At 33.7% G+C, this 16,935-nt stretch overlaps 2 protein-coding genes across 5 annotated transcripts; both read right to left on the reverse strand.

Moving 5' to 3' along the window:
• Window positions 1–238: 238 nt before the first annotated feature.
• Window positions 239–12,273, reverse strand: LOC143373447 (uncharacterized). 4 transcript variants are annotated; one of them, XM_076820727.1, is made up of 21 exons: window positions 12,072–12,273; window positions 9,577–9,765; window positions 9,372–9,475; window positions 7,458–7,582; window positions 7,198–7,364; window positions 6,270–7,121; window positions 6,033–6,187; window positions 5,920–5,959; window positions 4,366–4,533; window positions 3,943–4,078; window positions 3,295–3,498; window positions 3,046–3,180; window positions 2,787–2,963; window positions 2,544–2,695; window positions 2,371–2,456; window positions 1,937–2,269; window positions 1,584–1,860; window positions 1,418–1,500; window positions 1,109–1,328; window positions 607–1,043; window positions 239–496 (listed from the first exon to the last, which is right to left on the reverse strand). In XM_076820727.1, the coding sequence occupies exons 2-21, from the start codon at window positions 9,583–9,585 to the stop codon at window positions 367–369; spliced, it is 3,990 nt and encodes a 1,329-aa protein (XP_076676842.1). In that variant the 5' UTR covers window positions 9,586–9,765; window positions 12,072–12,273; the 3' UTR covers window positions 239–366. The 4 variants fall into 4 exon arrangements, with proteins under 4 accessions (XP_076676842.1, XP_076676839.1, XP_076676841.1 ...); XM_076820724.1 differs by having other exon boundaries at window positions 9,372–9,765; XM_076820726.1 differs by having other exon boundaries at window positions 1,593–1,860; window positions 9,372–9,765; window positions 12,072–12,272.
• A 991-nt stretch (window positions 12,274–13,264) lies between these two features.
• Tif-ia (RNA polymerase I-specific transcription initiation factor RRN3 homolog Tif-IA) lies at window positions 13,265–16,330 on the reverse strand. The gene is made up of 8 exons (XM_076820939.1): window positions 16,094–16,330; window positions 15,669–15,872; window positions 15,353–15,572; window positions 15,171–15,279; window positions 14,582–14,734; window positions 14,033–14,518; window positions 13,783–13,961; window positions 13,265–13,702 (listed from the first exon to the last, which is right to left on the reverse strand). The coding sequence occupies exons 2-8, from the start codon at window positions 15,870–15,872 to the stop codon at window positions 13,359–13,361; spliced, it is 1,695 nt and encodes a 564-aa protein (XP_076677054.1). The 5' UTR covers window positions 16,094–16,330; the 3' UTR covers window positions 13,265–13,358.
• Window positions 16,331–16,935: the final 605 nt, after the last annotated feature.

Consider the following 16,935-nt stretch of genomic DNA (forward strand, 5'->3'; position numbering starts at 1 on the left):
GGGTCAGTTACACGGAATGTCTGTTACACCAGCAGCTACTTGCTAGTTGACTCGCATTGTAATGAGATGAAACGGTTTCACGATTGAATCGCGTGTGGAACGGTGAACCAATCGTAGGCTCGCTTTAGAAGCACCCATCGTATGCAATCGAGTAAACAGTTCTGGAAAAACCGTGCTAATTCTTGATTGATTTCGTGGATGGCTGTAATTAATAAGAAGAATTACAAGGCGATTGTACACTGTTATGATTGGATGTTTTTATTCATTTTATGAAGTATTAACTACATTTATTACATAGGTAAATGATTCCATGTTTATGAATGTCGGCTAACTTTAATTTTATCGTTATAAAAAAGAAAGTAACATTTATTTACAAGAATCAAATGACTCTCCTTTGTGCTTTTTGGCCACCTGGGGGTCGTCTTGATTCTCTGTTCTTAACATTAACCTGGGAATTCGTTTCGATTTTAAATAGGACATTGTTTCGCTTGACGATCTAAAACAGAAATTTGTTGCACGATGAAACAGCGTCTCAATGCTTTAAGAACATTCTACATCGTGTGAGTAACGGATCTTGAAATTGATATTAGATGGTCTAGTATTTACCTTGGATGAGATGGTGTTTTAGATTCCGCTAGCATTTCAGTTGAATTACTTTCCGTCGAGCTGGAACTTGTACACGACGAATAAGGAATGATCTGGTAAGTAGTCCTATTGATTGATTCAGTAGTTGTTTCAGTACTTTCTGTCGGATTTGACATATTGTTACTAATGCGGTTCTCTCCATCTAAAGTAGGTTTCTTTTTCTCCTCTGCGTCTGTTTTCATGGATTTCGAGTCAACGTGGTTCTCAGCCTTAGTTTTTAGTTTGCCATCTTGAGTAGGGAAGCTTACAACAGGAATAGTAATATTCTTATCCCCTCTGGTTGCATTCATCAGCTTTATTAACAACTTCGATAATTCTTCACGTTTTCTAGTTACGATTATTTCTTCGAACCAGTTCTTCAACGTTTTTATAGGCAATGTGTAATCTTTAATGGGATTCTGGAACGAAATTTCGTTATAAATAATAGCATCATTGATAAGAGTAAGAATAGAAATATACTTACTTTAAAGAAGCTCTCCACGTATTGTAATACATATAATCCGCAATCAGTAAAATTTGATTGCTGAGGAACTTTCAACGATGCTCCCTTAATGGTATCTTTCGAAAATACTTTCTCGGTTCCCATTTTTGCAACATATTCGCAACTTAAGTAATCCCTTAATGTAGCTACAACCCGTGATCTACTTGCTCCCGCAAGAGAATCAAATATTACTATGCACGGTCTACGACAAATTAGATGGAAACACTCAGTAACCAGAACATTTATACTTATCGCGTATTAATTCATTCACGAGCATGCGAAAGTACTTACACTTTAACAGTATCTTCTTCCTGTGGCACATTTTGTTCTATTTTCGCTGAGCGACTTTTCTCGTCTGTAGCTTCTGTTTCGTCCTAAATTAAAAATCAGTGAGAATTTTATAATGCCCCTATACAAATAGCATTTCGTAAAATAATGCAAGAGATATTATTTATACCAAACATACATCATCTTCGCTTTCCATTTCCATTTCTTCATCGTCACCCTCAGCCTCATCCCTTTCCGAACCATCATCAGGTTGATCTATAGTTATGGTAGTTGTCACTGGCGTAAGGGTTGTACTTCCAATTGTAACAGCTTGAAGCTTCACTTCCTTCAGTTTTTTATTCTTTCGTACAGTCTTACGAATGTCATTTTCTTCTGGGTGTGCGCGATGCGTAGAAACTTCGCCCACCAGTCCAGGAAAACAAATTATAGCCAGGAACCAATGGGCGCTATAACATATTTCGTGTGCAATAGGAATACTTGCCGATGAACAAGTAACAAATCATCGGCGCCATGAATACTCACTGTTCGTTAATAGGAATTATAATAAAATCCTTCTCAAATATGTTGACATTTTTCGTCCACTTTTGTACTCTTGCATGCCTCTTCGCTGCGGCCGAGAGAGGCACGGTACTTTCAACAGCTTGAGTATGGGGGCTTGTCAATCGTTTATAAAAGTATGAACTAAACACATGAGTTCTATGTTGATCGATTTCCGATAAGACTTCTAATGTTAAATATTTCAAATAGAAGTCTATAATTACATCGTTTAAAAACTGGTCTTCTCCGAGACACAAATAATCTTCAGTGTTAATGGCTATCCCACCTTTCGCGGGTGGTGGGGGATATACAGTGATCCTGTAAGTGACAGTTGTTTATATTATTAAGATATTATACACGACATAAGAGTTTATTTTACATTTTAAGTAGCTATGGCAGGAAATAAATTTGTTTCTTACGTCTGTATTCCGCCGTTACTATTAGAGTTACCCAACGAGGTGGATCCTTGGCTTTCTCTCCTAGCCAAACTTTGGATTTGTAAACTCTGCGAGAAAATGCATATAAAATTATAATTAAGATTGTTTAAATAGCGATCTTGCAAACTTATCAACACTGTATCCATACTACGTACATCTTTCGGTGATGCCCGTATAAGGATGTCATTTGCTTCTTTCGAATTTAACTCTTCTAACAAATTTCTCCGCGAGAAGAGATTCTTAAGCACAACTTTTGACTCTTCAGTTAACTTATCTGGTAGCAAAGTTATCCGTTTATGCGTGTGATCTATTGACAAAAAAGAAATATACAAATTAAAAATTTTTGATTTTACTCGTAGTACGTGGTGTCAAGACTTTGGCGCCGTGAAGATTTTTACCTTTCCCAGCAGGATCGTAATAAGGGCCTTTGGGATCCTGCATTCCCAATAGCTCACGAATCATAGCTCCAGTACCAGTAGACGTATAAAAGAAGAGCACCGGCATTGCTTTACCGAAATGAATTAGTACTTTTACGATATCTTGAAACTTAATTTCTAATGATACAAAGCTGTTATCTGTAACGCGTTGAAATATTTATATAAGTACTTTGCCGTTTATTATTCCCCTTCGTTCTCAGAATTAGTAAAATAAATTTACCGTCTTCCAGTAAAGGGACACTCAATCTTACTCCAGTTTGCGAAATTACTACTCTTTCTCGAGGAAAGTATTTGTAAGATCCTATCCTTACCGTTCGACACAAAACGGAAGTATGAGGTGATTGAATGGAATTGTCTGAAAAATATTTAATACCGCTCTCTTTACGTAAAGTTAACGTATATTTCATTATACGCCATATCGCACATATAAAACCTAATGAACGCAGGTTTAATAGTTCCTGAAACATACCTTTCATATCTTCACTCTCCATTGCATAATCAGACCTTGGGCTGGGAACAGAATTGTTTGTAATCACTGGTTCCTTCTCGAGAATGGTCTCCATTTCTTCAGTAAAAGTGGTATTTGCATCGTGCAAAAATGAACTGTTATTAGCGCCCTCTGGTTTTCTAATTTTGCCTTCTTCTTCCTCGTCTGACGATATTGTCAAACATTCTGCAGAAAAAATATCATGCCCATAAAGTATCCATACGAAGTGTAATATACAATTTAAAATGGTACATTTGAAAATTTCTGTTATAAAAAAAGCATACAAAAAAGTATATACATTAAGAAATTGACCATTAAAGGCCATCGCTCACTAGGTTTTCATCGAGAATAAAAAAATATAAAAGTATTCAAAATATTCTTGGCGAAGTTTGCTTCGGTGCCTCGCTTCCGACGAACAGTTCGCCTAGTGAGCGACGGCCTTAATTCTTGCCTTTAATATCTCTTTAGTTCAAGTATTAGAAATAAAAATTCTTTTAAGAAATTATTAATTCATATTAGGGATGAAAAAAATTCTGATGACCTTGAAAAAAAATTATTTTTCCATTATATTTTCTCTTAAACTCGCGCATAAGTTTATTGTTAGCGCAAAATGATAAATTATGTTTCTACCTGGCTCTTTATGAATAGGCCTTGATCTTGAAACACCCCTTCCTTTTCCTCTTCCACGCTTATAGACAGCTCCGTCTCGTTCCAATTTCTCTAACTTTGCCGACGAGTTTCGTTCATTGTTTTTCTTATAAAAGGTCTGAAAAAATGAAACCAGTTATATATATGTGCCTGAAAATGGATGTGTCAAAATTATACCACGTGATAAACGAAGTGAAAACTAAAACATGAAATATGTTATGATGTTTGTTGGAAGCTGCTTGTAATTAAACCTGAAATGATATTTCTTGTAGGAAAGCTTTTATTTACATAGTTACTTGTGTAAATTATCCCACAGATCTACATTAATTATTCTTCTATCATGAGTTAATTGTATAAACGTATTAATTAATTATAGTACTCCTTATATTATCTCATAATCCTTACATCAACCGACAGCATGGTTTCTTTCTTCTCCTGCATGCCCATAGTCATAGGTATTGATTTTACATCCTTTGGTAGTTTTCTTTTACATCTTAAACATCGATTGAAGTCAATTGAACTGATGCCACAGTGTGAACAAACAGCAAGCATTCCATCGACATATATAGGTTCCTAGATCCATACAAAATATATGGTAGATACAAATTACGAATAATATTTTATTGTATTATTGCTGTTCATTACAAGCAATTTTATACAAATAGATACGAAATATAAAATTATATTAAACGCTATGAATGTATTGCCGCACTAAAAACTAAACACGTATTAATGTTAATTTGGTCTTAAGCCAAGATATTCCCGGCGCGAGAGTTACACGATTGAAGATACAATGCGATCCAATCTATATTATCGTGCTCAGAGTAGATCAACTGTAGAGCCACACTGAATGCTCTTGAGACACATGTCTATTGTTTAAAATAAGAAATAAACGTGATAACTTTGTTAACTTTGTTCGATATTCACCCCTAAGTTAGTAGCGCGACTACGCCAGTCTCTCAGCAAACTCGGGGCGAGAAAGAAGCGAGTTTTTTTTAGTATTTATAGTTTATATTTTGCTATGACATTCTGCAAATGGCCAAACAAAAACGCGACTAAAGCAAAATCGAGGACCTGGAAAGTGGCGACGCGAAGACAATTTCATTTAGAGGATTACAATCCATATAGTGGATAAGTACCGACGATTATGATATCTCCGATACTGACAATGACATAATAGATCTGAGAAGATGTGTGACGATCAAAGTTGCTGGATACGTAACACTCACTTGCAGCATAAAACTAATGGAATCAACGGAAGGTATGCCATCAAGTGGCTCAAGACCGTAAAGGATTAAAAAATCTCCAAATTAGATTAAATTATACGACGTATATAAGCTGTCTCAGAAAGATATCCTGCTTTGAGCAGGCGTTAAAATATTCACATAAACATGGTATAGCTGGACAACGCAGGCTTGACGCGACTTCCCGCTTGCGTAACCGAGATGATCACGTCAAGTTCGTGTTGACCAGCTATATCTAATTTTATGAGACAAATGCCTACAAAGTTTAACGGTATTACAGTTACAAATTGGAATTTTGTCTTCTCCTTTATTACACTTTTATTAGCAACTGCTTAAAGTATTTAAGAAATTCCACTATTTTTTGTTACACATTGCAAATATCATTCACATGTTCAACATTTAAAAATCATGTTGTTATCTATTCATAAATATATACGCAATCATAATTACTTTAGTATTGAAAATAATTTATCTTTCTTATACCAAATCGAAACCATTTACAGTTTATTATGATTTAAAAGAAACTTAAACGTAAACGAAATTAATTTTATCGCATAAAATATGTGCTTCGTTAATGCAACATGATTGAATAAAATACTTGATTATACTACTTTCACATTCTGTATGCCAATTTGTGTTTTAAATACATTCTAGTGTTACGCAAAATATAAAATTATACCAATCAGTTAATAGTAAAATCACTTTACGAACTCACCTCATTTTGTTGTACAGGGTTACTGTTCTCATCTGGGGAGCTGGGGGAAGAAATATTCAGTGGTATTAGATATTCATATCTAAACTTTAATCATGCACTATTTAAAAACTTACCTATGGGAATGTTCTAAATTATCTTGAGGACCATGATTTTCAGGTGTGTCGTGTGAAGTACCTGTACTAGATCTAGCATCCACAATATAATTAATACCCAAGGTAGGGTCAGAAACTAAAGAGACATGCGTTGTTCCACAAAATACAATATTTGCCTAAAAATAAAAACATGGCTGTAGTCAACAGTTTTCATACAATTGCTTATAACTACGATGGGTGTAACAATATTTAAAGTACCTGCTCTAATAAATCTTGAACTGTACAATCCTCGTTTGGTATATCGAATGTAATTAATCTCTGTTCACCGTTAGAGAGTGTAACTAACATTTTTGCAGAATTTCCCTGTATTTGATGTTGAACTACAGTCTCCGCTGGTTTACGAATAATTTGTTGGAGATAGGCAATACTTTCGGATGAATTATTTTCATCGGTTTGCGATGAAAAATTCTGTTGGCTTATTTGAGTCTTTTCTGCAGACGGCTCGAGTGATTCTGGAGATTCTGGAGAAAGCGGCGAATCTCTGTATTGACATTTCTGTGTCGTAGCGGGTTGTTTTTGAAATTGTGATTGCGATGTAGACGACGGTTGTTGTCTTTGCTGCGCCACGTTTGTAGTCTGTTGTCGTTGCGTAGAATTGCTTAACGAGCCCTGCACGGATTGTGATAATCGCTGCGCATTATTTCCTTGCAATCTCTGGTCATTTTGCATTTGCTTTAGTTTCGTATGCTCCATTTTGGGCTGCTGTGATTTCAATGAACTTTTTGGTATTAAGGTGTGACCTTGAGGTCTGGTATGAGCAGTACTCAAAGGACTAAGCAGTTGCGTAGGAATTTGTGTCACATTTTGTCCAACCGGACTAACTGACTTATTACAAAATGAAGGCGTAGAACCTCTGATATTAGACGCATTAGGGTTTTGTCTTGGAGTTCCTGTGTTATTTGTTAAGTTCACTCTGTCAACAGTGGATGAGGATCCAGTTTGTACATTATTTGTGGATAACCGATGCCTATTTTGATATGACCTAAGTGGTTTTCTTTTTACAGGCGTAGCATTCAACGGTGATAATTCACAGGGTCCGTGTAGATGAGTCTAAAAGTATATATAACTGTTATTCCGCTTAAGACTACGTATGTGAAAAGAAAGTATCATATCCGATTATATTTACTTGCGAAGAAGTATTATTTTGATTTTCATTTAAATTGGCAGTCTGTGTTTTCTCTAATATTAATGCACTCTGTTTCGAAACTGGATTTACACTAATACTATTCTCCTGCATTTTTATCCATTGTATTTGTTGTCCATCATTGTTACAATCTACAAATGCCTTGGGACCTAAACGATAGAATATTTCTTTACAATTTTCATCTTTGATACATGTAACGTTAACTAAATTAATGAAATTTCAGTTGAATTTCAATGTGTTACCTTTAGTATCTGCAATATTTACAAGATTCCCACAAACAGTATTAGCATTCACTGTCGCCGCCTTCAATACATCTTGCGACGAAGACAAATCATTAGTATTTGTTTTAATTATAAAAACGTTTTGCCTGTAAATGAAATTTCTTCTGTTAAACGTGTCACACGTTACAACATGCATATTAATTTATAAAGTGCCAGGCAGTAGCGTAAGAAAATCATTGACAAGAATAGAGAAAGTTTAAAGAACATTTTCCATTTCACACCATTGATAGGTGAAGTACTATATATCATAATTTTTCCGCCACCTCTTTTACATGACACCACAAATAGATTTTACTTAAAAAGTTTTAAATACAAAATAGATTTCAAGCAATAATTAATATGATACCTCTTGCCTATGAGATTTTCATTCTAAAATTCAGTATTTTATTCTAAAATACTGATTACATCATATAAATGATAATCAAATAAACTTAAAACAGAACAATCAAGTATTCTTCTCATAAATGAAAATAACGAGGAAGAAAGGGTGCATTGGTACATTTTGATTTTGATTTCATAAAACACGATTTTTATTATGGCCAATAAAATTTGCTGCTTAAATACTATCTAAATATCCTATACTATACAGACTCATATCCACATCAACACAATTTCGACAATTCGAATATTTTTACATAAATTTTTGGGGACGTATATGTATAAACGTACGGAAAATTTAAAAAAATTCAATATTTCTTAATCTTGCAAATGTAAATATTAGTTGCGTGGAATAAGTGTTCGTGGGGTAGAGAAAATGAGCAGGCTACTGATAAGATACACAAAAGGAAATTAAAAACCTGAGCGGTGGTATATACAACAGAACTATAATTAAAAATTACGAAATAGTGAAGCATAATAAATTTAAAACGAAATATCCTTCTGTATTATGTGTGTTTTCTGTTTGCAATAAATATACAATAGCTTTTTAATGTGTATTATACTTTTGTGTTTATAAATGATTGATTTTTATCATTACTGTTAAATTGCTATTAGATTATATATATATGTATTAACGCAACCTTATTAAATGAATGATACACATAAAATTGATTCTGAAAGATTATTACACTTACGTTTCCTTGCATTTGCTTTGTGAAATGAATACTGTAACTTACGCGATATGCCCACACTTCGCATTCATAGTGTTTGCTGTAATTACTTATATTATCAAAATACAGTATTTCCTGATTCAGTCAGCGAAAAATAGTGGTAATCATAGAAAGCTTCTTTGAGGCACACGTGTACAATTTTACAGGATGCTTTTTAACGATAAAAAGTAAATAACATGGCTGTAAATTTTTAGCCGCTCGATCAGCCGAAGTATGGGTTGTGTATAAATATTTGTACTTCTATACATGTGATGTGGCAGAAGACTAGCTTAAGAAGTGTTTAATGGTAGTGTTAAATTTCTGTAGAAAATGTCGTAATAATCAAAATTACTTGTTGCAACAATTAAATAACTTAAACGCTCGGAAAACTGAGGTTTACTTAAAACATATTACCATATACATGAAATTATATAAACCGGTTTGTAGAACCATGAACGCGACTAATGTTAGAAAATTCTAAACATTTCTTGCTTAAAACAGTATATAATTGTGATCATGTTACATACTAACATATACAATATTTCCACAACGTATCGAATAGATATGAAAGCATATCTTTCGCACTCTGTAACATGCTCGAAAATTGATATTTAACTTTAATCACCAATGCCATATACCAATACCCCCTTCTGTTTCCTCGACTAATCAACATACTTTAGGTCCCTAAACGTGTATCAGTATACTTATTTACAAAATCGAAAGCAAAAGGATATCACACTGCTACTTCGATATTTGGAAAAAATTGAAATGCATGCGCACGAATTACCCTTGCTCCAATTGCGTTCCAGAGATTTGACTCCCCAAATTAATTTGCGGTGAAAATATCGCCTGTTCGCTGTTCTGTGGTGCAGTGGTGTATGTCAAAAATTGCTGTGAACCGTTACCACCATTATTTATGTCTTCGACAACTAACTGAACACTTTGCCCATCTACAGAGCAAATTCTCTGTACTTCTTCTAGTGTTAATGTACCACTGGCATTGGTCACAAAATTATAATACTGTGCCATATTATTCAAGACTCGACTACTTGCAAATATGATCTTTTTATCAATCAACGTAGATCAATACCAAACTGATCAATATCGCTACTATATCGGATTACACCAGCCCATCAATATCATATCTGTAGGACGACGAATTAGTATCTGCACAATAAAACCTATTAAAAATAATTTAAAGTTACTCATGATTTTTAGCATTTACTTTTATAAGTCGGGTGGTATGATTGAATCTAAAAGAGAAAATAGAAATGTATAAGCGAATCTTAAAAACTAAAAGGAATTTAGCTAATGAAAGACGTAAGAGTTCTGGTATATAATAACGCATTACTTTTAAGTCTATGTATTTAAGATCTTAATTTTTACAGATATCCATTGCAAAATCGTGTTTTAACGTGGAAGCTTTAAACACTAAAATTAGAGGGACAAAATCAACCGAAACCAATCCATCATATAAATGTGAAAATAGAACTGTCTTACTTAACTATTAAATATCACATATTTGCAAAAAGTGATTTATTCTTGGATACGCTGATAATCATACGGATTAAAATAACTGATGTCTTACATTTATGGCATAAAATTTGTATATATTTCATGTATACTATCACAAGTGTTTAAGTGAAATATAGGTATCCTAGGAATTAAAATAAAATTTGCTTAAGCTACAACATACAGTTTCAACAAACAGAAAAAGCATACTAAAAATATTCTGTCTTTTTATAAATAGATATAAAGTAAAACATTTAACTTCTTAAGTAGTCTCCTACGTATGATTTCTTGCAAAGTACTTAAGAAAGTCCTAAATCACTCTATAATGAAAAATCAAACCTAAACATAAATTTCTGACGCATAAGGCAACATTTATGCATAATCCGAATGTCTGAAAATTTTTGTACAGCATGTGCTTCAAAGATTCGAAACTTTGATAAAGACTATTTAATAAACAACTGCTGCATCATGTGGGTTACAGAATAATTGATAATAATGATATAATTAATCTTATAAATAAAATTATGTTACTAAATTATAGTAGCATGCAAATTTTTAAACACGAAAGCTCTTGATAAATAATTATCGAATAGGACAATTTTAATGTGGGCACAATTGCGTAAATAAATGATGCAAAATCATTATCCTCGTATAACGGTCCAGTGTCTTGATAACACATAAGTTATTATATATTGCCAGAGATATTAAACTACGCTATACCACGAGATACGTCCCATTATTGGATATTTTATACGTATTCTCCTATAAATAAAAATGAACTAATCAAAACTTGACTTGATGCATATTCGTATGAAACAGAAATGTAATAATGATCTGAAAAACATACTTGTTTGTAAGACTAAAACTATTTCCATGATAATGTTCTACATTCGTTACTTTAATATAAATTGTTTATGCCTATTTTACGCGGTCTGATATTAAGTAATTATAATTTTATTATATGCAACTATGAGAGAGAGCTTTTTGGAAATAAAATCTATATATTCAATTTTAGTACTGTTAAAAGTAAACATTTTATGAACTGAATTACACTTAGTAATTTATAGGATAAAGAAGCCTCGATAAATTTACATATGAAGTAGAAATATAGGAAATCTAATAGCACATGATGTAAAGATTAAAAAATACAGACATTAAAAGCAAGAATAAAAAAAATTATTTGCACGAAATGTGGTAACATTATAATTCATATCTATTCTTGATTATATATTTTGCAATTATTCATTTCTAAATAATTAATAATTTCATTAATCATCACTTTACACAACAGTATTATATACACGTTAAATACACATATCTCATAGTAACTGTAAACAATACTTTTAAAGGCAAAAAATGGACTACAGCTGATGAAGGGAAAGAAACAAGTTGTGAAGATATGTTAGGATTTTTACTATAGGATACGATATTCTACTACAAAATCATCGAACGTGGAACTAAATCAGCAAAAATTATTCTTACTATCGGTCCTAATATTTATCATTGAAATTCGACGGAGATTCAACGGAAATTTGAAAGAATATTATAAGCGAAGGCAATATTTAAATATCGCAAAATCATAACCTAAAAGTCAGGAAAAAGAAATCGATCTCCGTCTCTCATATGTATTATAAAATGAAATAATAAAGAAGAAACACAGATATACATGCAATAAAAATAGAAAAATGTACCACGAATTGCGAGGCAAACTTATGATTCAATGTAGAAACGTGCGAGGGTGAACGGTGGTAAGAACATTAGAGAATTTTATCATAACCTTGTTTCAAAATCGTAACTATGTCAAGTTACAGTTAGAATGAAATATCATTAAAGAAATTTCTATTTTTACTGTGTCGTATACGTGCTTTATTGTAAATCCTGCATGAAATCATGTGGAATTACCGACTTGATTATCAACCGACGTCTAGTGCACACATTACAAATTTTTTATTAAACTGACAACCATGATACTTACGGTCGTCTGTGCAAGGTGAAGTAAATATATAATCCCGAAATCGGCAATAACAAATATTCCTTGGATCGTATTAAAGTGCTTTTCTTATACTTCGCGCAAGTAAATAACAATTCCTATTCGCCATTTTATGTTACGGTTTATGTGAAAGAATCGCAAAGCAACCGATAGACCGCAAAAGATTACGCCACTGCGTCACTGAAGTAGAGTTTCCGGCTCCGGTTTTCTTAGATGTTAGCGGCGCGAAATTTGGTGTGTCGTAACGGTAATGATCGCATTAAAAACGTATCTGCGTAGTACGCACTCAACTGGTGTTTGTTAATTAACGAGTAGAACAAATTTTATAAGTGAATACAGCAGATAATGTGATTTGGTACATAATATCTTCCACTAGGCAGGTAGAGTTTGAATTTTAAGAATAAATTAATCAAGTTGTTGAGATAACAATGAACTGCGTACTAAAAATTTGAAATATTTATATATTATTGTTTGTAATCATATCTTTAACCGCAAATATAACTTACTATTCCGATACTTGTATCAATAGGTATGTATTAATGTATAATAAGGATGATACGTAAAGGGTGTCCCGCAATAAGTGGTATAATCGAAGACGTTATTCTACACGGAAAAGTAAGTAAAGTAATATTTTTTTAATTTTTAATTCAAAATTGAGTTTGAAAATTCTAAGAATTGGTAAAACGCCGTAGCGAATACGATGTAATTGTGGATGAAATGAATGCAACTACAAAAATCGATGCAAAAATTGAAGAATTTTAAATCCAGTGCGAATGTATTTGATAAATTTTTAAAATCGATTTCCTCGATAACGAAGAATCCTATAAAATAATTTTATTTTACATTTTCGATTGTTTTGTGAATGCAAAATCACTTGCTTCGTGCCCGTAGTACTCGCGGCGTGGCACTCTGTACGTATACATTAGCTTTACTACTCGGCTACGCCCGAAATTTGAATTCCGATTTTATAAAAAAAAATTATTTATTTTTTTGTAAAAATAGTCACATTCATCTGGATCAGGTAGGACAAACACACAAACATTTTCTGCTTTATATATTAAGATATATCAGTTCTTGTAATTAAATATCCCTTGTATATTAATTCGGAATGCTTTTGAGCAGTTGAGAAATGGATACGTTTTTGAAGGTTTTACAAATTCGAAATAAGAAGGAACACATGCATTCGTATTCAGTTTATTCTAGAAGGTGGTTGAAAATAAATTGAACGTACATTAAGATGCATTTTATCTTAAAGTTGAAAGCTTATATCTACTAATCAGTCATGTATTCAATGTCTTCTCTATAATTAACAACTGATTTCTGTACATTACTAGTAACATTGTCACGAAACAGAGACGTTAATCTCTGCCCACTCCGTTGTAGCGGGTAAGAACTAAATGGGAGAAAGTTTTCAACTGTAGGTGTTGCCTTTTTACTATTGAATAGAGGGAGCTGACTTCGTGTATTATTTTCGATTATGGTGTAGCAATACGCCAATTGATACATTCTCGTAACTTCTGCGAAATTATGGGCAATATCAGGATGGCAGGATTTTAATGGATTTAACTTGCAAGTTATAATCTTTGCTAAATCCAACTCTTGTAGACACAACATATCTGAAAATAAATAAGGAAATTATAGTACACTTTCGAAGTTGAGAGCATATTTTTCTCAATTGCAATGACAAGTCACTCACATTTTTTCGAATCGTGGTAATCATTATGCCTTTTAGCGATTATAAGAAATAATGCTTGGCAGACAGAATAAAATACAGAATGTTCTTTATTCCTATAATCCATGTAACTCGAGTGATCCTGTATATTAATATAATCGTGTATCCACATAGACATTTTAAACTGTACTGCTTTGACTAACCTAATGAAGGGGAAACGTATAAACGAAATATATAAAAATGTATATTAAATAATAATATATGAAATAGTTACCCGGTTGTGACAAATTTAGCTGCAACCAGAAAACTAGCGATGTATGCCACAGACGATTGCCGTATAACAGTAGGCTCGTTAGGGTCTGTCATTTTACGCCACAACCAATCTACAAAAGCCTCCACAACAGCTGTTTTAAAACTACAAATATAGAACATGATATACTGCACATATTGACTCGCATGCGTTGGTAGTATTACTGTTTCGAATATTCGTAACATGTCAAAGTAAAGACTTCTTAAAGATTCTATTTGCAGAACTCCTTCAACGAAGCAGGAGTTATGCGTGTATTTCAGAATTAGCTCCATACAAACATCCAATTTATGAGCTATCGGATGTACTTTGTCTGCTTCTATTACATCTTTGTCTTCGGCAACATTATTTTCATTACCAAGTGTGCTCTCGCATTCGCTACTATCATCCATTAAGTCTTCGTCCTCATTATCTGTTTCAACGCGTGGTATGTTTACATCCAACACCACTAACCTGCAAGAGACATTTAATTTCATTCCCATGCTCACAAAACACCGCGATACAGCGATACGTTACCTGTTAATAATTAGAGACAGAATATCAGAGCGCAATTGGGGGGCATAGTCTAATATTTGTATTAATGCATAAACATAAACTTCGTGCGTATGTGTCCCATGAACTATGTAAGGGAACCTTCCCCTAAGTGACTGCAACAGTAGCTTACTCGACCTAAAGAGAAATTCACTCTCAGATTTCTGTCTCACCGAGTCCTACGCGTTACGTACAACTCGTACGAAACTATTTATATACATCACGAATATTTGCTATTAGCATAAAGTGACCAGACATCCTGCATTTGAGCTCTTTGTCCCGCAAAGTGTCCCGGATTGGACGTGTAATCTTTTACATTTTCGCAGTGGCATAAAGTTACCGTTTGCTCTACTTTTTTTGTTGTGAAAAAATAAATATTTTTAATTTCGTTTCAACGCATCACTTTATAATCACAAGTATGTATTTTTAAATATATTGTAAATGCTTTAATAAACTATGGAAAAGATCTCCTCACGGATCTGTTAACCCTTTTCTTTTTCTTTTTGCTTGCTCGCCTGCTTGTCCCGCATTGGAACAGAAAATATCTGGTCACTTTACATTAGCAGGTTCTTACATTGGCACAACTTTCAAAATTTTGCAGAGGACATCGTGTATGTGACTCAATCTCTGAACATCTTCTTCTTTGCATTCCCCAGCTTCCCATTCGGCACCGTCATTGCTATCTACGTACAAAGAAACTGTGAAGTAAACAATTCTTTACAGGAACATGTACCTCAACCATTTCCCAACATATACCTGGTTTAAATTGTTCAACTAAATTATCTATTACATGTTTAGCATAATAAATTTGCATACAAATCAAATCCTCTATAAATGCCTTATAAGCGGATATTACTTCCAATGAACGATTAGTCCACTTTATTTGCAACAGCGTCTCTATAAATATTTTATGCACAGGGCTAAGTAACGATACACATTGTCTTATGCTTGCCAAGAATTCTATTAAATCAGTGTCCTGAAATTGAAGGAAAGGTAGATTAATCTAATCACTGTTAACAGCGTTGAGTCGAAGTAAATTGGAACGATATAAATCGCTTGAATATATATGTACCTTTATATTCGACTCTCGCAAGATGCATATTAAATCCTCGTAATCCTTCGTTCCTTTACCAGCTTCGAAATTATAAATAATACTCTTAAGATCCTTTGGAAGCTTGAAATGTACCCTATTGGCCTGTTTAATAAATTGTGACCTAACACCTGGGGCTTTTAAGATCGATGACACACTGCTAACTTTTGATGATACAACTGACATCTGTTTGAAAGATACATACGTAATATTACATATACACTGCTCGGAGCAATTCTCATAAAGTTGTAGTCTCTCAATGTTTCTCCGATCGATCTTGTATTAGTATTGGAAGCAATTGAAAATTATTAAGAACATTCGCACTGTTCCTTCAAGTGTCAAGCACATGCATGCAAAGAACAAGAAGGTTATGACGGGAAATGAGAAAGATGTTTAGAGCTACTTACTTTTAAGATCGTGCTTGCTGCGTTTTAATATATTAGTATCTTTTGACAAATCCGAATCGTACGTCCGATTACATTTTGGAGTCGTATTGCACGAATATCGCTTCAATGAAGAATATCTCCACACGCGCTCACTAACCACACGTGTTCCGAGTTCCGAGAGGCAGCCGATGCCGATCATTAATATTATCGACTGGTACTATCGATAGATATTTTCGATTAGTCGAAATTGCGATACTCGAGTATTCGAATTCTACAATAGTTCTCCAGTAAACAGTGTCAGTCGCAATGGCTGTCTGAGAAATTGCTTGTTAATTTACTCTAGTAAAGAAAAGTGTTCGAAATTATTGTTGGAAGTGGTAGAAGTAACTTTTCAACTTGGACTACATAAATTGGCGCAGACGACTTGTATATGTATCATCAAAATGTGGTTAATACATGTAAGTTCTCATTACAGAAACATTCAGAAACATTTCAGCAGGGTCGGCGCGAGGCGAGTTCAGCGCGTTTCTCGGAACTTCGCCCCGCGCTTTCAAAGGCCCAGTAAAAGCTCATCGTAAATTTTGCGCTGGCTTATGCATAGATATTTATTATTATAAAGTTTCTTTAAAAGGCCCCGCGGTTCACGAAAAGCTTATCGCATATTTTGCGCGTCCATATGCTTAGATATATATTTTTTATTATAAAGTTTCATTAAAAGGCCCCGCGGATCACGAAAAGCTCATCGTAAATTTTTCGGGGCCCTATAATAGGGCCGCCCTATGCATAGATATTGTTGTGCCGTTGCAGAGTTTCCTCATTGGTCATGGTCGTGGATTTATTTTAGGATTAACAATTTACACGAA

This window comes from Andrena cerasifolii, chromosome 9, assembly GCF_050908995.1.
Source record: "Andrena cerasifolii isolate SP2316 chromosome 9, iyAndCera1_principal, whole genome shotgun sequence".
In the NCBI taxonomy this organism is placed as follows: domain Eukaryota; kingdom Metazoa; phylum Arthropoda; class Insecta; order Hymenoptera; family Andrenidae; genus Andrena; species Andrena cerasifolii.

Bases quoted from the DNA above. Each gene is read 5' to 3' on its own strand.
- Tif-ia (XM_076820939.1), bottom strand. From the start codon at position 15,872: ATGTCAGTTGTATCATCAAAAGTTAGCAGTGTGTCATCGATCTTAAAA. The intron at 14,519-14,581 runs GTAACGTATCGC...TGTCTCTTGCAG, and splicing joins CTGTCTCTAATTATTAACAG to GTTAGTGGTGTTGGATGTAA. The intron at 13,962-14,032 runs GTAACTATTTCA...CCCCTTCATTAG, and splicing joins GCTAAATTTGTCACAACCGG to GTTAGTCAAAGCAGTACAGT.
- LOC143373447 (XM_076820724.1), bottom strand. From the start codon at position 9,613: ATGGCACAGTATTATAATTTTGTGACCAATGCCAGTGGTACATTAACA. The intron at 2,457-2,543 runs GTACGTAGTATG...ATTTTCTCGCAG, and splicing joins TACGGGCATCACCGAAAGAT to AGTTTACAAATCCAAAGTTT. The intron at 1,329-1,417 runs GTAAGTACTTTC...AATTTGTCGTAG, and splicing joins GAAGAAGATACTGTTAAAGT to ACCGTGCATAGTAATATTTG.